The 23,439-nt window shown below is 46.1% G+C and overlaps 2 protein-coding genes across 3 annotated transcripts in view; one reads left to right on the top strand and one right to left on the bottom strand.

The window, feature by feature from the left end:
• Nucleotides 1–10,843: 10,843 nt before the first annotated feature.
• Nucleotides 10,844–22,005, top strand: LAMP5 (lysosomal associated membrane protein family member 5). 2 transcript variants are annotated; one of them, XM_077115486.1, is made up of 6 exons: nt 10,844–10,907; nt 11,446–11,618; nt 11,990–12,121; nt 12,257–12,362; nt 13,667–13,855; nt 21,827–22,005. In XM_077115486.1, exons 1-6 carry the CDS (start codon nt 10,844–10,846, stop codon nt 22,003–22,005), a joined length of 843 nt encoding a protein of 280 aa, XP_076971601.1. The 2 variants fall into 2 exon arrangements, with proteins under 2 accessions (XP_076971601.1, XP_076971612.1); XM_077115497.1 differs by lacking the exon at nt 11,990–12,121.
• The window catches only part of PAK5 (p21 (RAC1) activated kinase 5), a 383,618-nt gene continuing 377,300 nt past the window's right edge, over nt 17,122–23,439 (bottom strand). The window contains exon 10 of the mRNA XM_077115464.1: nt 17,122–17,340. Coding sequence (XP_076971579.1) covers nt 17,263–17,340 — 78 coding nt within the window. The 3' untranslated portion in view covers nt 17,122–17,262. The remainder of the gene's footprint in view (nt 17,341–23,439) is intronic.

Raw genomic sequence — 23,439 nt, 5'->3', positions numbered from 1 at the left:
TCTCACTGTGATTCTCTTCTTTCGAGAAGGCTCTGCCCCTATTAAGGACTCAACTGATTAGGTCAGGTCCACCTAGATAACTTCCCTTTTGATTAACTCAAAGTCAACTGATTTGGGATCTTAATTATATTTGAAAATGTCATCAACTTTGTCATATAACAACTTTGAAGTGGAATCCATCATATCCACAGTCCTGCCTACATTCAAGGGGAGAGAATTATACAAAATATGTACACCGGTGGGGGTGGATAGTGGCAATATTGGAGGCCGTCTTAGATCTCTGACATACACACATACATACACATACACACATGCACACGCACACTCACCCTTGGTACAGAGTCCAAATGTTCACCTTACACGGTTATAGCATTTAACAATTTCTCCCATTTAATCCCCATTGTGCAGGCAATTCAAGGTCATTGACACCACTGTACAGGTAGCAAAATTATTAAATCCAAGGTCAGAAAGCCATGCATTCATTGGAAGATTAAATAGAACACATTTTTCTCCAGTCTCCAGAAGACCCTGTGTGAGAGATCATATCTTACACCTAAAAAACGATGATCACCCCACCACCTGACATTTTACAATTACAGTTACAATTAACAAAGCATTGTCACAGACACAATGCCATTTAATTGTCATGGCAACCTATTAGTGTGAATTTTATCATTTCATTCTCAAATGAGAAAATGATTGAGTGAGTCCCACAGCATGTAGCACAATACAGAACAAATAAAACTCTCTGCTTTCAGTGTTATTATAAATTGATATATGCATCCGACTACACAAGGTGCTATTGGAAAAATGCACAGGGAATAGCATCCCTACCCTAAAAGCATTTATTTGTTGAAAACACATCAGAACTTGATGAACCTGTTGCATTCCCAACATTAATTGGATTTGGTTTAAACAATAACAATCAAGGAGAAGTTCTGCAGAACCATAAAATTTAAGCAGAACTTTGTTCTTGAAAATCTAACCTAGGGGTCAAATCCAGTCTGCTGCCTGTTTTTGTATAGCCCACGGGCTAAGAATATTTTTTTTACATTAAATGGCTAGGAAAAAAAATTAAAAGAATATTTTGTGACTTAAAAAGCATGTGGAATACAAATTCAGTGTCCATAAATAAAAGTGTACTGGAACACAGCCACATACATCCATTTATACATTCCTATGATTGCTTTCATGTCACAATAGCAAAGTTAAATAGCTGTGGCAGAGACCATATGGCTCACAAAGTCTAAAAAATGTACTATCTGGCCCTCTACAGAAAAGGTTGGCACATCCTTGGTCTAGCCCACTTACGCCAGAGTAAAGGCATGTAAAGCAAATGGAGGTGGCAACCAATAGAGTGGAGGAGGAGAGTAGGGACAACCCAGCACTCCAGCCTTTGGAGAGGAGAAGCAGGAAAGGGTCCTCAGAGCCCTCCAAGATTCAAGATTTCTGAGATCTTGGGCCTGGGCAGTGGCAGCACGTCAGATGGGAAGGTGGCTTGGCTGGAAGACCAGATGCTGCTGCTTTCCAAGCCTTTGGAGAAGGAAGGGTGCTGCCAAGAGACAGGGCTGCCTTGGACATGGAGCTCATGTCGATGCTGAATTGGACAAGGAGCAATGGAAGCTTTGGGACCTCTGTGATTGAGGAATTGGGGGAGGGGGGCCCCTCCTATTCCCCAGGATTTCACAAGCCCTGGTGTTTTTGTGTAGGGGGAAGATGACCATTGATACTGGATTTTTTGGTATGGGTTCTGCAAAAAAACAAACTCTTGGTACAAGGATTTTATTTGAGAGGTGATACAAGAAACATAGTGAGGGTTGGGGAATTGTCTTAGTTTCCTAGGGCTGCTGCAAACTGAGTGGCTGGAAATACCAGAACTTTATTGTCGCACAGTTCTGGAGGCCAGAAGCCTGAAATCAAGGGGTCTACAGAGGTATGTCCTTCTCAAGTCCCAAGAAGAATCTGTTCCATGGCCCTCGTGGCTTCAGTAATAAATATTGACCTCAAAGTCATGCAAAAAAGATGATTATTAAAGGTTAATGGATTACCCAATCAGGAAAAAAAAAATATTAAGATCCTCCCACCACCCTTTTATCTTTCCCTACCTAGCCTCTGGAAAGGATACTACTGGTAAGAGAGGCAAACAAAACATAACAAAGTCCTGAGAGTTTATCAGCCCTGGATCTTTATTTCATTGCAAACTTTTTTGTTAACAAATAGAACAGAAAACGTGAAAGGTATACATACAGATGTTATAATAAGCGCTAGAGTTTTATAACAACAAAACCTCTGGAAGTATGACCAGGTTGTTTTGTTTTTTGTTTTTGCGTTGTGATTTAAAAAAATAAACAGAATGGCAATGTTTCCATTCTATGTATCTATATGGAATCTAATTTATCTTCCAAATTGCAAAGGTTCATCACAGAATATACAGCTCATAAGTGACTCGTGAACAATTATGTCTCTTCACCATCCCAGGACCCTGGGCTGGGCCTGCCAGATGCCAAGGAAGCCACGAGACTCCGTCTCAAAGAAAACATGTTTTTCCAAACTTACTTCTCCGTCTGGAAGTCCAATAGTTCATGAATATTTTTGATTTGTAGAGAAAGTAGACCCTATTCTATAGGTCAGGGCAAAGCAATGCAGTCCTACCTTGAAGTAGCAAGAAGGATCCTCAGCCATGAGACTCTCTAGTTTATCCCTCCAGCGATGACCTCCTCACCGACCCCCAGACATTTACTTAAGGCTGACACTTGGATGCATGGTGGTCGTTTTGAACTTTTCAAAACAGAACTCCTATTTCTCTTCCCCATTCTTCCCCATCTCAGTTACCTGGCATCACCATCCTCCCAGCCTCAGATTAAAATCCTAGGAATATTCCTTGATTACTCTCTCTCCCCTCCTTGGTCTAATCAATAAGTGATATTGGCCCTTTTTCCAAAATATTTTAGGACTTGAACCCCTTCTCCATCCTGCTGGTTGTAGCCACCGTGTCTCTCAGTCTGCGGTAAGAGCTTCCAGGCTTTTACTTCTGTCCATTCGTGAGTCCCTACAGCCCTTTTTTCCCACACAGCAGCGCGGTGATTCTCCGGCAGTATAAATCAGGTAGGCAGTATAAATCAGATCGTATTACTCATCTGCTTAAAATCCTCTAATGCTGCCATTGCACTAAAAATAAAAGTCAAACTCCTTTCCAAGCCTGCAGGTGATCACAACACCAGTATTTCAGTTATCTGTCATTACATAATAAACTATTCCAAAAGGTAGTGCTTGATAGAAAAGGGATTTATTATTTCTCACAATGCCATGGGTTGGCTGGACCCAGCTGGCTGGTTTTTCTGCTCCATTTGGTAATGACGGACTCCGCCATGGGGTCACTTTGGGTTGGAGACCCAAAGGGGTGGAACATTCAACAGGGCTTTCCTCGCGTGTCTGGAGCCTACGGGAGGCAGCTGGCAGGCGGGGACCAGCTGGGGGCTCTCCTCTACCTGGTCTCTCATTGTTTTGTGATCAAGTCCCAAGATTCTTTACCTGGCAGCTGGATCCCAAGAGGAGATATTACCTAGAACACGTTGCCAAGAACATGTTCTTCCTACACTGAACCAGAGCCCAAGTGTCCCGCCCAGAGACAATGCGGGCTTCAGATGGATAGAGGACTTTCTCACGGTTTTCATGCCTTCCTGGGGACCTTTTCAAACTCAAGGAGGCGAGCCCTGCACTCCCGCAGCCTTCTGCGGGAAAGGATACCAAGCCAGGTGGAGCTGGCGGACGCGGAGACCTAAGACCCTGCAGGAGTATCCACCCTGCTGGCACTCCCGTTCCGTGACAGGGGACGCGGAACCCGTGCCAAGAACAGAAAACCGGAGAAGGGATGACGTCGTGCTCAGGGGGCTTCGTTCCCTGCACCCTCCTCGCACCAAGCACATCCTGGGGTCAGGAAATGGGAAAATCCATCAGCGCTAGGCTCCAGGAGCCGCAACTAGCTGCCAGCGCTCGGCCGGAGGCGTCCGAGTCCGGGCACCTCCCCAAAGTCATCCGGGAATCACCCCGGAATGACAACGTAGCGGAGACTGCCGGGACCTCCAGACCACGGAGCCGCCGGGTGGGCGAGCGTTGCTCGCTGTGGCTTCGCTATCCTGGCCTTCAAGGCCCGCCTGAAGCTGGGATGGCGAATCCTGAGGCTGTGGGAGGGGCGCTGGCTACAAACCTCTCCAGACCAGGCTGCAGCGCTGACAGCTGGGGGCGAATGGCCCGGGAGAATTAGAAACACAAAGAACATCCTGGAGAGGACACAGATTGCACAGGCTGCCGCCAACCTACAGACCTAGAGAGGAAGAAACCTGGGGCTAAGTCTAGGGAGCTCCCAAATTTGTATTAGAGTAAAACATATCTCAATAATTGCCATGGAGGAAAAAAGCTGAATGTAATGTTTTCATACTCTTATTTTGAATTTTAGTTTTTAAGGGAGTTTCGGGAGGGTCATTAAGGTGTTCCTCAGTGGGCGGCGGGGTGGGGGCTCCCAGGGTCCTTTCCTGGCTCTGCCCACCAGAGAAGGCAGGACGATGTCGGCTTTGCAGAGGCGAGGACAGGCCGCACGCGGCTTTCCACCCGCTCCCGGGTCCACCCCGCGTGGGCCCGCAGACCTGGTCCTGGCGGGCAGCCCCGGGCTCCCAAACAACCTCTGTCGGTGGAGACGTTCTGTTGAGAGGCAGACGTCCAGTTTGTCCCTGGAGACTCTCATCAAGGTGGAACACTGGGTTTTTTCTTCCAGCTGCAACTCGGGTGGAGAATATCCTCCATTCATGCTCCATCCCCAGATGGAAAAAATCACACCCAGACCATCAGCCCAGGGCCTCCTGCAGCCGGGGTCCTCGAGGGGGTGGGAGGAGGGAGAGTGTGGGGGAAGGATGAGGGGGTGGGAGTTTTTTCCACTTCTCTCAGTCTGGAGCCTCTAATAGGCACCCCAATGCTAGAGCCGAGCTGCACTGCCTCTCACCTTCTGGGCTACCCCGCCCCAGCCTCCGCACTAAACTACCCCGGCCTGCTCGCCAAAGCCGCTTTCCTTGGGTGCCTGCCCCAGGGATTCCGAGAGCGCACCGAGCCTCCTCTGCAGCCTCGGCATCCACCTCCTCGGAGCAAAATCTATTGTCCATTTGGAAACCCTCTTGCGGGAGCCGGGGGTTGTCAAAGGACCCACCCGCAGCGACGGTTCCCACGCACCCCTCACCCCGAAATGCGGCCTCCTTCCCTTTTTACGTGGAGCCTGGTCTGCTGGGGGCCCTTGGTAGGATTTCTCTCCCATACTGCACTGACGCTTTAGAAAAGCAAAGATAACACCAGAGAAGAAAAGAGAAAAGGACGGAAGAGAAGCCTCTGTATCCGTGTTTCTTCCCTCTCCCGTGCCTAACCTCTCCCCCGCTAGGGTGTAACCCCACTTTTCTCAGGTCCCAGGAGGGGCAGGGATGCGCTCTCTGCCAGCAACTTTCTTCTCTCCCCCCCCATCCTAACTGCCCTCACCAACCGACCACAAAAGCCCTCCTGGTTCTCTTTACCGCGGCCGCACTCGCTCAAACCGGCTCCCATTGTGGGAGCGAGTGTGGACGTCAGCTTTGCAGCTGAGCTGGGGTTCTCTCTCCCACCTTTTGCGAGTGCAACCAGGGAGCCCAGCGCGGGTGCCAGGCGCCCAGGGCTTTCCGAGGCGGAGGGTGCCGGGAGCTGGAGGGCCGGTAGCCCGGCACCCAGCAGCCATGCGCGTCTTGCTTGGTGCAGGCGGAAGCTGCCGAGTCTGGGGTCCGCAGCGGGCGCGCCCTGAGAAGCGTCTCGCCCCAGGATCCGGCCCTGCCGCCCACTTGCCTCCTCCACCCAAAGGTAATGCCACAGACCCCAGTCCATGCGACCTGACTAGCACACACTTCTCGAACGCTGAGATATTAAGTTTTAATAATGAAGCCCCCCTCACCACCACCCTCAAGCATCTTTCTTCGAAGGGAATTGTTCAGATCGCTTCCCAACTAAGGTCACTCTTAGGAGTGGGATATTTAGTTCCTGGAGGAAACTGGAGTAATAAAGTCACAACTTGCATAGAACCGCTGAGAGGGGCATTCCAATCTTCCTTCAGATACATTGAAGGGTCTTTATATTGCAGTGTTGTCATAAAAACAGTCAATAAAAACGTCCCAAACTTACAGCATCAGAGTATCCAGGGAATTCCAAGATTCCTGCTTTGGTGCTAGCTACTTCCATCCCAGTATAGATGACTCCCAGCTCTACTCTCATCCCCATTAATATAAACTTTACTTCGTCCCCAATACAGTCTCATGTTAGGCAGATAACTTCAAATAGACGATTAAAGGAGTAGTTAACTGAGGAGATAAGGGACCCTGAGATGTTATAAAGGAGATTTTAAGGGATTGCATAGTTTCAGAATCCAGATTGCAAAATATTTTGAAAGAGCCACAGTTTGTCTAATCTTAGGCCCATTGAGGTAGCTATTTCTTGTTAAAGGATTTATACATATATTCTCAAAATAATTCTTGTGTTAGTTCTACCTTACAGAAAAGGCTCCCAAGCCCAGTTAAAAGGACTTTCCTCACTGTTGAAGAGTAGATTGTACCCTTTGCCTAACATCATGTACATTGAAGCTGAATGACAACTGAATCCCAAGGCAGCTAATTTAAAAGGCACTACAATGGTTAATTGCTAGTTCAAAAGATGAAAATAATTTCTTTATTACTGAACTTTCTAGGAATGATTACCTGGCCTCACATCATCCACTTATTAGGGATTGCTATGAGGACCTTGACCCCTTACATTCCCCTATGTGTGAAAGCATTTGCTCTAAATGAACTCATAATAGGGCGGTTCTTAAGGACTTAGCATGAACATAGGCAGTGAAAGGACCATTACTCCCCCACTGATTACCCTTATTACAGAAACAGCACTTGTTTCATTAAGGTCCATTTGGGAGAGACCAATGAAATAAGAGGATGGGGAAAATAACACCAAAGGTAGGAGGCCCACACTTAATTTTCTGATTGTTTCCAAATATTTTAGGGTTTTGCAATGTTTTCTTATCCTTTCCAAATATTCTGGGATTTGGTAACTTATGCACAAAATATTTTTGTGTACAATTATTTTTCAGGTTCCATCCCAAAGGATTTCTTTTCTAAAGGATTTCAAAGGGATTCAGAGGCAGTGATTAGATTAGATTAAATAATTACTCAGTGATAAACTGAACCCAACAAAAGGTTTTTGGTGATTAGCAATTTCTGGATTAACAGCTGTGTGCATTTTATCCAGTTTAAATTATCCTTGCTTCTGTGCTCACAGTCCTTCCGTTATCTGTTTGTACGTGTTTGTGTTGAGGGGGATGTGGTGGTGGGGGGGGGGATATGGGAATGGAGGTAGAGAGAAGGAGGCATCCCCAGTAGCTGTTAGGGGACAATAGAGCAAGAGTATATATTTCCATTTCATTGTAAGGTGAACTGAAATATTATTAAACCAAATTTCAGCTGCAACACAGCCCAGCCTTTTCCTATTAAAGCTCATAAATGTTTTGCTAATTGGTATTATTTCCTGATTTTCATAATTTTGTTTCTTGATTCTTCAAATACAAGTCAATTGTGTGGGTAACCAAGTATAAAGAGAGACACCTAAAAACTTGCAAGGCTCAATTTTAGTTAAGGCAACTTTTGCATCTGCCATTCTGACTCTGTAACATTTCAAATAAATAAAGAACGAATAGGGGCTATGAAGTCTGTAAAGCATTGTTGGGGTTTTTGGTTTGCTGTTTTGGGCTTAATTTCTTCTTTATTGCAAATTGACAAGCATGGAAAGCTGAAGAGTGTATTGACTCCCCTGTTCAACCCTATTCTTCCATCTGCATTGCCTTCCTTGACTTTCACCCCAAGCCAATTCATCCTCCTCTTTCAAAACCCACTTCTCTAGAAGACCATGAAGCCTCTTGGGATGGCTGTATAACTGTTTCCTCAAATGTCTGTGTACTCATTATGCTAGGCAGCCTCATATCTTCATGTACATTCTTTTGTCCCCTAAACAAATTGGAAGGTCTATACAAGCAGGGCCCTTTTTTCTCCACTTTTATAAAACCCAACCACCCGATATCATAAGATTCATAAAAGAAAGAAAGAAATTAACACAAAAAATTGGAGGGCATCCTTTGAAGGACATAGAGAAGATGCCAAAGGCAGTCTGCTTGGGTCACATTTCCCTCTAACATTTTGGATTGACCGGTGGCAGCAATGATGAAAATTTATACACTGTCCACAGAAGCACACCTGATTTTATTTCTCGTCCCTTCTCCCCTACACAAGAAAAGAATGAAGCAAATTCTGGAAAACTTTAATATCTTAAAATATGACTTATTGAGAAGTTTTGTTCCTTTGATACTTCTTTAGTTGTTTTAAGGAATTGAACATATTTTTCAGGATAATTTAAAAGTTGTTTAATGTAAGTATGAGTTGTAGGTCTAATGACTCAACTTCTATTGCAACATAAGTCACTGGGGGATAAGAAAGCTGAATCAATTGATGGAAATCCATAAGCTATGGTCAAAATTAAACACCAGAAAAATGGATTAAGTTAATTATGTTTTAAATATGACCCTCTGAGGAAGAAAGGGTTAAAATTGCTTACAAGTGAAAGTATACATAATCTTTTACAAGTCTGTCTCCTTATTTGTGTAATGGGATTTGGCTTATTTCTGGGTTTCCAACTACCAAGCACAGTTCAAGTAATAAGTACTTAGTTGCTGTCTGTGGAATAAATCAGTTTGCACTTAGCTTTGAATGTTTTTATATTTATTGACTCATTTGGCCTATTCAGCTATCTTGTGAGCTATTATCAAATTTTTTAGATAAGGAAAAATAAAATCCACACAAGGTCACAAAGCTAATAAATTGTGAACCCTGGAAACTACTCATTGCTTTTCTAACTAAAGCACTGGATAGAAAGAGACGGAGAGGGAAACAGAGTGAGGAGAAGAGGACAGGCAGGGGGAATAAATACATTATTACCTATGTCTCATTTTCCTGCCAGTACTATAAAAACAGAAGCAGTAAGTGTCTAATAATCGCTAACAACAAAATTTAAGGCATATCATTTCCATCTTCTACTACCAAATTTTAATAGTTGACTTTATAGCAATCAAAATTTTGCCTCAATTCTTCTGTATTGATCTATTTTTGAACAGTTCCTGGGAAATGTTTGGTTATAAAGAAATTCAGAGACAAAAGTAAAGATGTAAAATATGGTGTCAATTTAAGCACTTCATAATTTGAGTTATTGTTTAATTATTGGCACAAGAATAAGTTCTGAAAAAATATGTAGCAAATATGTCAGAATACCATTATACTTAAAACAGCAGGTTCTATTTCAAGAATAAATTTAAGAAGAGACTTTAGATTTCAGCTCGTTATTTGGTCATTGAATAATGATTTTTAGTGTGTGGAAGACAAAATCTGATGTATTGGAGTCAAAATGTTATAAAAGGAAAAATGAAGATGATCTTTATAAAGTTAAAACGTGCTTTTTCTATTTTAATTCAACTAACCATGTGACATTTGAGAAGGTCATTTAATTTCTCTGAGCTTCAATTCTGGGGAGTATACAACCTCAGTAAGATAGCTCTCCCCTTGTCCACTTTTGAAGGTTGTGGGAAGGATCAGATTAGATAACGCCTGTGAAAATACTTTGCAATTTACCTCTTAATATGAAATTGCTTGTTTTATGATGTTATATTACTGCTACATTTATTCACATAATTAAATATCCCTTAAGGAATGAAGTATTTGGACATCACAATTGATGAAGACAGTATGTCATTTGATGAGAGCTGTATTTTGATTTATGGAATAAAAAATTTAAATAAGCAGTGTTCTTAAAATGTAAATATAGGAATTACAGTAATATTTGTTTTTCTGTTCCACTAGAAGCTTCAGAGTGATATCAGCGTGTTTTGTGCATAACTAGGTGGCATTATTTAGGTCATCATTTAAAAATTCCTACCCTAAGAGCCCCTAGATAATCTTCACAAACTCAGGGTTTGTGGTCACAGCATAATGAGTGAGAGTAGGAAAGCCCAGGATTGAGAGTACTCAGGCAGAGAGCAGAACCTTCCAGAAAAGAAGCCCAAATAGATATACTGATGGCCTTTTTGAGGAGACATCAATTTAACTTCAAACCCATGAGCTCAAGGAGAGCAAGGGAGAGAAGGGGATGTCTCCAAATACAGGAAACTGTTGCCATAGCATTTTCCTTCTCTAATCCTGCCTACTCTTCCTTCCTCCAAAGCAGCAACGCTTCGTGTTCTATCAGATGCATTTCCAGAAGACAGAACCACCCAGTGATGAGAGATGCACACCGCACAATGACTGGGTACCTGCTAGGGACATCGAATCACTCTGCGGCTACTATTAAGTTTCTCAGGACAGGCTCATCTTTGCAGATTCAATTGCAGAACAGGCAACAAGATCCAGGGAGAATCGTAGCCCCCACAAATCTCATTGGTCCTCGGCACGAATCAAACCACCACCACCCCTGCAGCACAACCGGAGTCCCTTCTGCAAGCACCGCCGGGACAGGCTCCCTCGCGGCGGGGTCCGAGCCTCTGCAGTGAGCTGACTCCTGCTCAGCAGCACCCATCGGCGCAGCCCGGGACACCAAGTCTTCGCCAGCGCGCACCGCACACGCTCTCTCTCTCTCCCCTCCCTCCCCATCCCCCGCCCCCAGCTCACCGCGGCGGGCTCCCGCGGCGACTTTGAGGGATTCCCTATCGGAGAGCCACTGCAGCAGCACATCTGGCCTCATTCACTGCACTGCAAGCATGGATCCCCGAAGAAGACTCGTTCCCAGAGTGGAGACACTTCGAGTCCTCCTGTTGCTGTTCCGTGAGTGGCGTTCCGGGGGCCAGGAGGGCGGGGTCCACCTTTGCAGAGAATAGAACCCGCACGTTAGAGCGGGCACCTTAGGTTCAGAAGGTGGCCTTTGTGTTGCGCCGGGGCGTTGCTGGTGGGTCCACCCCCACCCCCACCCCCACCCCCCACTCGTGCCAGTGACTTCTCCGGAGAACCACACACCTGTAAGACATATCCCGGACCCAACGCCAGGCGGGCCTGCCTCGTGGGGCCCGAGCATTAGCAAGAAATATTTGTTGTAAATGTTCAAGATGTAGCAAAAAACCATCCAGGTTCCACGTAAATGGGGCCCTCCTAATGATTAAAATTTTGTTTATAATTATAAATTGGCACCAAGGGAGTCGAGTTTGTTGGTGCTGGGTTAGAGGAATGGCTCGCAAAGCGCACAGCTGTCGGTGGCGAACTTTGCAACCCCGAAACCGGGAGAACTCCCTTCCTCCACCCTTTCCCCGGGGTCGCTTGGGCCAGCTGAGCCCGGAACCGAGAGAGTTTTTGTCTGTTTGTTCTGCAGATACAATGGCTCAAATCATGGCAGAACAAGAAGTGGAAAATCTCTCGGGCCTTTCCACTAACCCTGAAAAAGATATATTTGTGGTGCGGGAAAATGGGACGACGTGTCTCATGGCAGAGTTTGCAGCCAAATTTATTGTACCTTATGATGTGTGGGCCAGCAATTATGTAGATGTAAGGACGCTCCCCCGCCTCCCCCCAGCTTGTTCCTAGGGCTCCAGGAGCGAAGGGTACCCCCCACTAAGGCGCTGCGAAGACCCGATCGCTCGCCTTTCTCCCCGCGCCCCTACAGGGTGCTCCCGAGTGCTGCATGGGGGGTTCGGCTTGTAATGGCCCCTGCTCGCTCGGCCTGCTTTGAAAGTGACCCCCCTTCTCTGCGCTTCCCCAACGCCCGGTCTGCACGTACAGCATCTAACCGCATGTTCCCGGACCAGGGAGCGCGCGGGCGCGCCAAGGAGCGCCCGGAGTTTGGACGCGCCGCCCTTTCCAGGCCCGGGAGGGGGGCCGGGCGCGCTGAAGGGGGTGCGGGGCGTCTGTGTTCTCAGCTGATCACAGAACAGGCTGATATCGCGTTGACCCGGGGGGCGGAGGTGAAGGGCCGCTGTGGCCACAACGAGTCGGAGCTGCAGGTGTTCTGGGTGGATCGAGCCTATGCACTCAAAATGCTCTTTGTGAAGGTAACTCCGGGCCGGGTGGGGAGCCGGGGGCGGGAGGGGTCGCAGACTCGGGGTGGGGAGGCCAGAGCCGGGCCCCTGGGTTTCCAGGCCCAGAAGCCGCCTGAGAGGTTGATACGCGCCTCCCCGGCTCGGCAGGAAAGCCACAACGCGTCCAAGGGGCCCGAGGCGTCGTGGAGGCTGAGCAAAGTGCAGTTCGTCTACGACTCTTCCGAGAAGACCCATTTTAAAGACGCAGTCAGTCGTGAGTAAGGCCAGGCAGGGCTGGGGAGGCAGCCTGGGAGAGCGCGCACATGCAGGGAGCGCAGGCCGGGCGGCCTGAATTGGTCTTTCGGGCTTTGCGTCCCCAGGCTTTGGCCGTCCCATCTAGGGGACGCCTGCGAGTCCTGCGGGTCTCGGGCCTTTAGATGCGAAGGGAACCTCAGAGCGCGCGAGGCCCAGCCCGTTACCCGTGGCGTGGCCCTGGAAAAGACGCCGTTTGTGGGCCCGCCTTCCCGTGGCTGCTTCAGGGCGACCTCGTTAGACCTAGCCTTATTAAAGGAGCCCGGGGAAGGCAAAGTTGAATCTTTTTTCTTTAGCACCCGGCTTTGTCTTCTCATGCGCTTGACATTGCAAGGGGGAGTGCGATTGTCTATTCGGCCGCGATTTGACGGCCTTCAGTCTCCTTTTGACACCCGCGGCCTTGGTTTCTCGCTCACCGACTGCAGCCGTGCCCAGAGCCAGCTCTGCACCGTGTCTTAGTTTGCTCACCTTTCCTGCCCATCACTCCAACAACTCACCAAGTTGCTTGGAAAATCGTAGCAGGAGGAAAATTCAGCCCTCTTATAGAACAACGTGCATCTCTTATTCGCAGGTCCCAAAGCCACATTTTAATTTTTCTTTATGAATTTTCTAATCCATCTGTCATTAGGCCTTCAGTCACTGAGACACCTGAGTTGGGAAAGGATTTTTTACTGAACACTTTTTAAAAAGATGCATGCCATCTCTCCCTCAAAAGATACATTCACCTCTTTTCCTCATGATGTTAAAAAAAAAAAAGCATTTTCCCCTCTTCGTCAAAATTCAAGTTACAGCATTTTCCCAGTTAAATTAGAAAAGAGACAAAAGAAACCAAACTTAAGCCGGAAGAGAAAAGGGGGCAGGTCTTCAAAGGCTGTCTATGTGCCCAGAACATCATCAGCCAGGGATTGTTGAGAATATTTTGGTGGGGCCAATGTGGATAACGGAAAAGGAGGTCGCTGTTTTTTTCTGCGTCTTTGGAATCTGCGTTGTTAGGTTTTACATAGCAAACGGGATTGGGCTTCGAGGTAACACTGTCCTCCTCCCAGGAGAGTCCAGATTACAAGACCTCTGGAGAGAATGGGCGCATTTCCCTTCCAGCAGCACTTGATGTCATTTGCAGAGGGGGGCGGGTGGAAGAGGGGGTGGAGGGGGGCGGCTCTGGAGCTGGGAGCGCTGGGCTCAGGGAACAGGGAGCGCCGGGCTTAGGGAACAGGGACCGCTGTGCCGGCGGAAGGGGCCTAAACGTCGCTTTGGGCTTTGCTGCAGCCGGGAAGCACACGGCCAACTCGCACCACCTCTCCGCCTTGGTCACCCCTGCTGGGAAGTCCTACGAGTGTCAGGCTCAGCAGACCATCTCACTGGCCTCCAGCGACCCCCAGAAGACCGTCACTATGATCCTGTCTGCAGTCCACATCCAGCCCTTTGACATCATGTCGGATTTCGTCTTCAGTGAAGGTAAATCCTCAGGGGTGGGCCTGGCCGAGCCCAGGGTGGATGGGGAAGGGGACCTGCCACGGTCCCCGCCTTTTACTACTTGGATTGTCTCCATAGTAAGCTGACACTGCCTCTCTCTGTAATCTTTTTCAAAGATGAAAGTCAGAAAACAGAATTGTGTTGACTTTCCTCGGTGCTGCTTTCTTTCCTCCCTCCGTCTTTCCCTCACTTCCTCTCTTTCCTTAATTCTTCTATTTACTAACAGATACACCTCGACAGGGAGAGAGGTAAGAAAGTCACTGGGGCGGGGTGGGGGTGGGGGACGACCCAAAGCTATACTTTTGATAGAAATTTCCCAAGAAGATAGCAACTACAAGTCCCACAGATATCCCTTTGTCTTCCTTATATATTTCCTGTGCTCCTCCTCCCTCTCTCTCTCTCTCCCTTTCTCTCACAAACACACGTAACACACACACAACGAGGAGGAGGCAGCTATTGTGTCTGGGGAAAAGCCTCTCCTTCTCCGGGCCTCGGTCTCCCAGCCGCTGTCTCAGGCACTTTCCGCCGTAGGTTCTACCGCTGTGAGCCGAGTTCGGGGGCCCACACTGCGAGGGGGCGAGCGGGCCGCGGCGGGAGACTCCCCCAGCCGCGCTGCCATCCAGCGCTCACCCCGGAGGTAGCCCACGAGGCTCCGGGGGTGGGGGGCGCCTGCTCCTGAGCGGGTCTTTTGTCCCCAGCTGCTCTGCTCCGGGGCTCGCAGAGGCCTGAGTCTTCACAGAGAAAGGGGATCAGGTGGGCCCCAGCTGAGGGAGATTCCGCTCCTCTGCCCTCTCTCTCGGTGCCCTGCATCCCAGACCACATTTCTGACATGTGTCCTACGGTAGCAACGCTCTCTGTGGGCAAGAGTTGGGGAAGTGGTTTGTGTGCCCTTATGCCCACATTCTCTCTCTTGTCCGGAGGAGGTTGTTTAAGAAGTTTGCAGTGTGTTAATTCCCCATGGTAATGACATAGGGAGAGATTCGGACTGTTTTATGGCGACCTCCTTGGGCTGGAGACGACCAGGTGAGTACTTTCCAGGGAGCAGGAAATGGGATAACCCCCACCTGTCTTATAGGCCGGCCTTTCCAGGAATTTAGCTTTTGTAAAACATGCCTCCCACTCAGACTATACTGAATACAACATCCCGCCCTGCACTGATGATTCGGAAGGCATTTCAGAATTCCTAAGTTAATGTGTTCTTGGGAGAAGGACCCGCTTCTTTCTCATCCTTGTAGCTTTGGCAGCTATTACAGTAAATGGCACATTGCAGATGCCCTGTTAACTTGAGGCCGAATTGATATTCTGAAGCCGTGGATGCAGCTAATAGAGGCTTCTAACTACTCAAATGCCAGGCAAATGAGAATCTAATATGTTTAGTAAATCGGTGCCACATTTCACTTGTTCTCGTGGAAGGATGGGCTAGTCCATTTTAAAGAATTCTCTGTGAAAATGAAAGTAAAAAGTGTCAAGACCTTAAAATTAAAGACCTGTTTGGGAAGTATTTAGGTAATGTCAGTATTTAAGTAATGTAACGATGTCTTTCTTAAATTGACAATATGAAATGGAATGAAGGGTAAGTCGACTTAATAATGATTGGTGATGACCAGGAATGTGTTATGAAAATACTGGGCTGTTTGGTATCAGTCTCCAGGGTCACTACCATAAATGCTTTTGAGCTTATGTGGGTGCTTTTAATAGTCTTTAGTGATTTTTTTTTTCTGATTGGCTATTAGGTACTTCTTTACATCTCTGCACTCCTGGTGCTATAATTGCTCCTTTAACAAGTTCTTTTCCACAACTTTCTCTCTAACCTCTCCAGGATCATTTCAAGGTTCTGGTATATATTCATCTATGATCTGAATCTGAGAAATCACTTCTCATAGATGGTTAGAACTGTGTGCAAAGAAACAGTAAATGAATACTGAATAAAGGCCAGAGTTACCTACCTAAAAGTCAGTGAAATTCTGAGCATGGACTTGGTGACAACTTTTGCTTGAAAAGCAGATGTTATTTACGTCGAGGTCCTAGAAGAGAAAGATTGCCAGATATTTAGAGAGGTTGAGAGCATGTTTCAGTTTCTCAGTGTAGATATATTAAGCAGGGATAAATTGCACTTGTCTCATCCAGGCCCTTCTTGGTAATAATTAGATGTCCCCTCCTGTCCGGTGCCCTGGGGCTCCCGTGTTGACACTCCCGAGGAGTAGGCAAGCCTCACTGGGACTCACTCACTGGATCCATGTGCCTTTGTCTGACTGGGGTTCTTTTGTTCCCGACTCCTCCTTTCTCTGTCTCTCAGCTCCTGCCCCCCACTGTGTTTTGTAGGGTAGTTTTGTATTTGATTAGGAGGAATCTGGAAGATTCCTTCCTGGATGCCTTTTCAGGACCCAGCATGGGGCCCTTGTACTCCAAGTGGAAACCTAGGGGTTCTCGGCTTGCCTGGGTATGCACGGAGTGTGCCTGGGTGTGTGTCTTTGTGTGTGTGTTTGTGGCGGGAGGCAGTTAGGCCATATGTCTGCACCCCTACTGTAGGTGTGTGTGTGTGTGTCTGCCCATATATGTGGGTGTGTTTGGACACGATCTGCGTCCAATATGATTTCCTCTGAGGAGCCCGTCCCCCAGGGGAGGGTGTCCTACCTGGCCATCTGCACTTTCACACCTGCCTATGAGTGAAGCAGGAAAGCATCAGTGAAATGGGATACTGGACTCACAGGGCCTGGAAGCAGCAGCCTGAAAGGGGGTTGACATCTTTATCACACAAGTGCCTTTGATGCAGTGAGCTTGGCTGTGACCCTGAGCCCCAAACCAAAGTCTTGGCCAGCATATGTCCGACTACAGCGTGCACACGAGTCTCCCGGGGATCCAGCTAGCACGCAGAGTCCGGTTCAGCAGATCTGGGGGCAGGACCCGAGATGCTGCATTTCTAGCTCCCAGGGGCTGCTGCTGGTCCCTGGGCTACCCTATGGGTAGCAACTACCACCCTACAGTTCATCGCACCCCCTGCGTCTCAGTTGAGGTTGATTAACTCGGCTCTCAGCAATTAATTCATAGCCTCTAGCTGCACTGGTGGATGGGGAGATTTCAGGCTGGGATGGGATGAGGAGGGGAGAGGGAACAGGTCACTGGGAGAGAACAAACGAGCCTGAATGTTTTAATAGCTCGCATAAAAACTTTTATGTATAATGACAGAAGAAACATAAGATATGAAGGCAGCCTCTGTTCCTCTTTATTAGAGATTCAGATTTAATCAGCATAAAAAGATACCATCTATAGGCTGGTCCCTTTCTAATTCTTAGGGAATAAACCCCAGATCTTCTGGGAAGGTAGTGAAATTCCCAAATCACAGTGAAGGCTCAGGGAGGCGCAGTAACGTGGAGGTGGCTGTGTGCTCTTCACTGCTCGGGTTGGTGTTTGGGTAGCAGACCCAGGCTCTTTGCCTCTGCAAACCTCAGCTGCTCATGCCGGGCAACCTAAGGAATGGATGAATGCGAGAGGGCACCTTTAGAATGTCAGCAGGCTTCCCTGAATTCATGAACTTTTTCTTCCCACCAGCAGGATTGGGAAAGCCACCTGAGCTGTATTTTACCCAGATCTGTGGGGCGGACAGTTTGTGCCTCATCCTTCTCTGCCCACCACCTCCCCTAGAGAGCCCTGTGGCAAGCTGCTGGGCCACGCGTCCTGGAAGGGTTTGTACACTGTGAGTTGCTCGGCCCCTCCGAGCCAGGGAATGTGCCACCTGGACAGCTGCTCCTTGGGGCCTCATGGGTGAGCAGCCACAGGGAGATATCTGTCGCCCGCACTGCTGAGCCATGTCGGGAGTTCACTACAGAAGTCACAGGCATCTGCATTCCAGGTCTTAGGCTGTAGGGTCTTAGGTTGGGCGACCCCCGGAGACCCTCTGCAGGTATGAAAGTGAAAGTCCTTGATTTAGGAGGTAAATCTAGAAAGTGCTGGTAGGGGAGTGGGGACGTGAGATGGAGAAGGAAAGGCAGCCAGCGCATGGGCCTTAGTGAGCAGGTTGCCCCCATGGGTACTTGCAGTTCACCCTTCTGGAGCCTCTGAGAGAGAGTATGGGGTGAGCCCACCCGAGGGGTGAGAAGACTGGGGTCTTTCTCCAGCAGCCGCCATCCATCTCTGGCAGCTGCTCGGGGGTGATGACCTTCGGGGACTCCTGGCCTGTACTGCAGAGTGGCAGCAGCTTGTAGTCCAAATACATTGGCATGCAGGGGGATGGCCGGTTTTGCCAAGGGATAAGGTTGGGACGCAAAGTCTGCTACACCCAGGCCCTGGGGACATATTAGGTTTCCCCACCCTTGTCTAGTTTACAGTCCAGAGAAAAGACATACTAGTGTGCCATGTTCCTGTTACCCCGTGGGCAGCAATCAATAATTGCCTTTTTATTATTTAACCTCTAATGGCAAAGGTCCCCACTCATCTTAATAGCGTCTCAGCATACAATGCGAACAGTCTGTGGCATTAGAGAGCTGGGAAAGCAGCCTGCCTCTTGGCCCAATGCCCATCCCAGACCTGTTCATTTGGGGTTCAATGAAGCACTCTTGCAGTTTGCCTTAGGGCACAAGTACAGCTTTAAAGTGTCATAGTCATCACATAGAACAGAACAAAATAAAGCACCCATCTAGCGACCAGAACCTCAGATAAATCATAATTTTAATGGGAACACCGAGGTTTAGGGTTGGCAAATAGCAGGTGGCAACAAATTGCCCCTCTGTTGTCTGACTGGTTTTCATCTGGCTGTTTCTGTGACTAGTGGTTGTTGCCTTTTCCAGCCACAAGCCACCCCCTAGGGGGCAAGGTCATGAGGTCCCCAAGTCTGGAAAGTGGACAAGGGAGTCAGGGGTCCTGGAGCACCCCAAGGCAGATGAGTCCTGGGCTAAGCCAGAGGCTGTTCTTTGCCTTGTCCTGGCACATCACCTGGCTTTCCTTGTTTATCGATCCATGAGTTTTGGAATCAGTTAATCACACAGGATTTTTTTTTAAACTTTTTTTATTATATAGTATAACAAAGCAAAGAAAGAAAAGAGCAATAGTTTTCAAAGTACTCTCTAACAAGTAGTTACAGGACAGATCCAAGTTTGTCATGGGCTACTATACAATCCTCTCATATTTTTCCTTCTAGCTGCTCCAGAATATAGGAGGTCAGAGGGCTTAAATATTTTGTTATCATCACAATTGACTTTTTCCTTCTTTTTTTTTCTGGAAAATAACATATATACAAAAAAAAAAAAACCCTATAAATTTCAAAGCACAGCACCACAATTAGTTGTAGAACATATTTCAGACTTTGACATGGGTTATAATTTCACAACTTTAGGTTTTTGCTTCTAGCTACTCTAAAATACTGGAGACTAAAAGAGTTATCAGTGTAATGATTCAGCATTCATATTCATTTGTTAAATCCTCTCTTCTCTGTATAACTCCACCATCACCTTTGATCTTTCCATCCCTCTCTTAAGGGGTGTTTGGGCTATGGCCATTCTCAATTTTTGATATTGGAAGGGTCTGTCACTAATATGGGGTAGAGAGATGGAACTATGGGATGTTCTGGAGAGGCTGGGCTAGGTTTCAGGACTTATCTGGACCAGGGACCCATCTGGAGGTTGTAGGTTTCTGGAAACTCACTCGTGCATTGAACTCTTGTAGAATCTTATATATTGCCCTAGCTGTTCTGTAGGTTTGGCTGGAATGGTCCTGGTTGGGGGTTGGCAGATTATGATAGGTAGCAAGGTCTAACTGAAGCTTGTGTAAGAGTGACCTCCAGAGTAGCCTCTCGACTTTATTTGAATTCTCTCTGCCATTAATATTTTATTAATTACACTTCTTTTCCCCCTTTTGGTCAGGATGGACTTAATCGCACAGGATTTTAACTCTCGGGTCCATAGGCTTTGCAGATAGATTTCAGGGAGACCGTAAATTTTGAAGGGAAAAATTGTCATTATTTTCACCAACTTCTAATTAATATTTAGCATTTCCTTCAGTTATACATGAAGGCTACCATCCCCCGTAGTATTAGCAGTACTTGTGAGTTTGTCACAAATAGAAATCATAGATATTTTCCTATTGCATGGGTTTTTTGTAGATCTTGCAAAGTAACATTTATGCTTATGGCTAGTTTTCAATCACAGCCAATAAACAGTGTACTGACAAAGTACATATATTGCTATTCTCAAATTGTTTTTAAAAATCTTTCAAAAACTGTATTTCAGTATAATTAGTTTTCTCTGTAATCCTTTATTCTGAAATGGGTATGTAATAGTTTTTACCTCCTAGGGTTGTTTTGGGGGGTAAAATGAGAAATCTTAGGTCTTGGAACTGAATTTAATTTAGAAGCCAGGACTATTAAATAAACAGCATTGCTGTGGATTTTTGTGCAGTTTTCTATTTATTATCATCAGAGAGAAATGACTCCCCAGACTCAGGTCTCATCCTCCTTTTTCCTGCTGCTGTTAGGCAAAATGAGAGTAGAGCCTGTAGCAACAGAGACCTTGCTTGGAAAAGCCTGGAACACATTTGGTGCTCAATAAGTGTTTACTGGGTAAAAATAGTTACTCAATAAATGCTTACTGGGTAAAAATTTGGTCTTTATAAAGAGAGTGCTAAAGCCTGTTTTCTCCAATTGTGGCTCGTAAGTTTGATGGAAAGGCCACCAGTTACCCACAAGGAACAAATGAGCCTGAGCAAATGTGCTCCGGTTTCTATGAATGCGATTCTAGTCAGCCTTACAAACTAACCATGAGAAAGTTTCCCAAGAACTGTTTCTCTGGTTCTATTTAAAAATGGAGATAGAAGGGCTATTAAAATATCTTGAATCTTGGAAAGTGAAAATTGAATCAAGCCCGTGGTACTAGTCACATTTTCTTTCTGGTCTAGGTGTTGATTACATGAGCATGTTCATTTGTGAAAATTTATCAAGCTCTACACTTACTATTTTATTGTTGCATAATTTGCATACATTAAAATGCACAGTCTTAAGCATTCAGCTTAAAGCATTTTTACCTATATTTTGCAACCATGTTCTTGATCTCCCAGATCAAGAACATCTCCATCATGCCGGTAAGTTCCCTCCCACGTCTTTCCTCGGATGTAACCACTATTCTGACTTCTGTCGTCTTAGATTGTTTTTGCTTCTAGAACTTCATATAAATGAAATCATACAACATGTACTCTTTTGTGTCAGGCGAACATAACACCTTTGAGAGTCATCCATATTGTTATGTGTAGCAACAGTTTCTTTTCGTTCTTGATGAATCCATTGTATGAATATACCATAGTTTATTTATCCATTCTACTCTGATGGACATTTTAGTTGTTTCCAATTTGGGGCTACTTCAAATAAAGCTTTTATGACCATTTAAGTGTATTCTTTTGCATACATATGTTATAATTTTTCTTAGGAAGGGAGTGCTGAGTTATAAGGTGGGTGTGTGTTATCTTAGAAACTACCTAAACAGCTTTACAAAGTGGTTGTATCATTTTTCACCAATGGTACATAAGAGTTCCATTGCTCCATATCATGGCCAATACTTTGTGTTTCATCTTTTTAAAAAGTTGTATATTTGCATGCAACGCTCCATGTGTATATTTGAATAAAAAGTTAAAAAATTAAATCAAGAATAAAAATGTTTTACTGCCCATGTCTAATACTGAAATGCTGAAAAAGTAATCATCTGGATGTTTTGTTCACAACTGCCAAGAATCTAGAAAACGGAATGTTGCCATGTTCATATGGATGTATTTTTCTCTTACATTAGGCAGAACTATTAAGTGAGTTAGCCTTGGGGTTGGCTGGGGAACTCTTTCTGAAAAGACAGTGTCTTCTAAGGCTCCTTGAGAAATCTTTTCATCTCCATTCCCCTTTTAGTTTCAATAGGATGACTTGTCATTTAGAGTATTTTGACGGGGAGCGTTCACCACTTCTTTTCTTCTTTCCCATTTCAGAGCATAAATGCCCAGTGGACGAGCGGGAGCAATTGGAGGAAACTTTGCCCCTGATTTTGGGGCTGATCCTGGGCCTGGTCATTGTGGTAACACTTGCAATTTACCACGTCCACCACAAGATGACCGCCAACCAGGTGCAAATCCCTAGAGACCGATCGCAATATAAGCACATGGGCTAGGGCCACTAGGCAGGCAGCCCCCACCCCCAAATGATCAGGTAAAGAAACAAAAGCACTTTTCCACCTTGTACATGGGAATACACCAACACAGCTACAATCAAATGGGACTGGGTATTCGAGGCTTGCTTGGCCTGCGTCCATGCTTAAACCCAGGGATGGGGGATTCTTCCGGATTCACCGGATGAATGGTAGTTGCTTTCTCTCCATGCTAGGGTATGGTGAGGGAGGGGGTCACCTAGCTTTCAAGCTCATGATGACTTGGCTTTGACTCTCCAAGGAGCGACACACACAACCTGGAAGTGTATTGGCCTGGAATTTAAGGGATTGGGAACCCATTTTTTGTGGGAGGAGATCCCTTTATGTTCAGAAGAATGGGGGATGCTTTGCTCCTTTGGACACAGCTGGCTTGCCCTACACAGTTGTCAATGCACTCAAAATACAGCCTCATGTTCCCTGCAGCAAGACCCCTGAAAGTGATCCATGCTTCTAGCTGGTGTTTTGCATGTCTAGTGATTGTCTTGGGAATGTTTCACTGCTATCTGCCCCCACTGACTTTGCAGCACAAGAACCTGTTTTATATAACTATGCAGAGTTGTTTGAAGTCCAGAATGTGTCAGGTCCAAGTAAAGGAACCTGAAGAATCAATTCATGTGAGTTTGTTTTTTGAAATGAATTAAAATACACTACTGTCTCACCTTTGGCTTGCTTTCTTGAAACATGAAAACAAATCTAAAATTTCTATTTTGGCATCCAGAGAAGAAAGGGGAATGATGAAAGTGGATTTTTCATTTTAGCAAGAGGAATAGCATAGAAAGGGATGGAAGCAATGAGGGAGAAATTGGCTTTTCCAAGGAAAATACATGGATTTATTTTGGAAAATTTATTTCGTTTTAATAATGACACCTCTTGAACAATTGGTCTAATACTGCTTCTCATGCTTCTAGTTGTCAAGTTTGGCATTTCATGTTGGAATAAAAAGCAGCACTGAATGTGGTAGCTAGGTTGAGTACCCTTGAAGTAAATTTAATTTACCAAAACTTCCTAGAGAGATGGACATAAATTGAGCATCATCCACCCTCTATAAAGGGTGGGATGTTCCCCATTTCCCCTATACAATCTCCTCCACATGAATTACTCTCTCTAGTCTTCAACTGCCAATAGTGGCTCATCCCCAGAAGTTTATTATCCCAGCAAACCTTAATAAGTATCAGCAAGTTGCAGTTCAGTTACCAGTTTGCTGCACCATCGGCTTCAATCCTTTCCCCCAATGTTCACTCTTCAGTGTCTGCCTGGCACAAGTAAGAAAAAATTGCCGACTTCTCATCAAAGTTGTGTGTGGCATGAGGAAAAGGAAACAGGTTCTTTCCCCATGTGCTGTGGACCTCCATCAAGGATGGTTTTCTCTACTCTTCACTGTGATTTTTCTCACACTTG

The sequence above is a fragment of the Tamandua tetradactyla genome, chromosome 1 (assembly GCF_023851605.1).
Source record: "Tamandua tetradactyla isolate mTamTet1 chromosome 1, mTamTet1.pri, whole genome shotgun sequence".
Classification (NCBI taxonomy): Eukaryota; Metazoa; Chordata; class Mammalia; order Pilosa; family Myrmecophagidae; genus Tamandua; species Tamandua tetradactyla.
The sequence above is the reverse complement of the archived record's forward strand: the minus strand, read 5'-3'. Positions and strand labels throughout refer to the sequence as shown.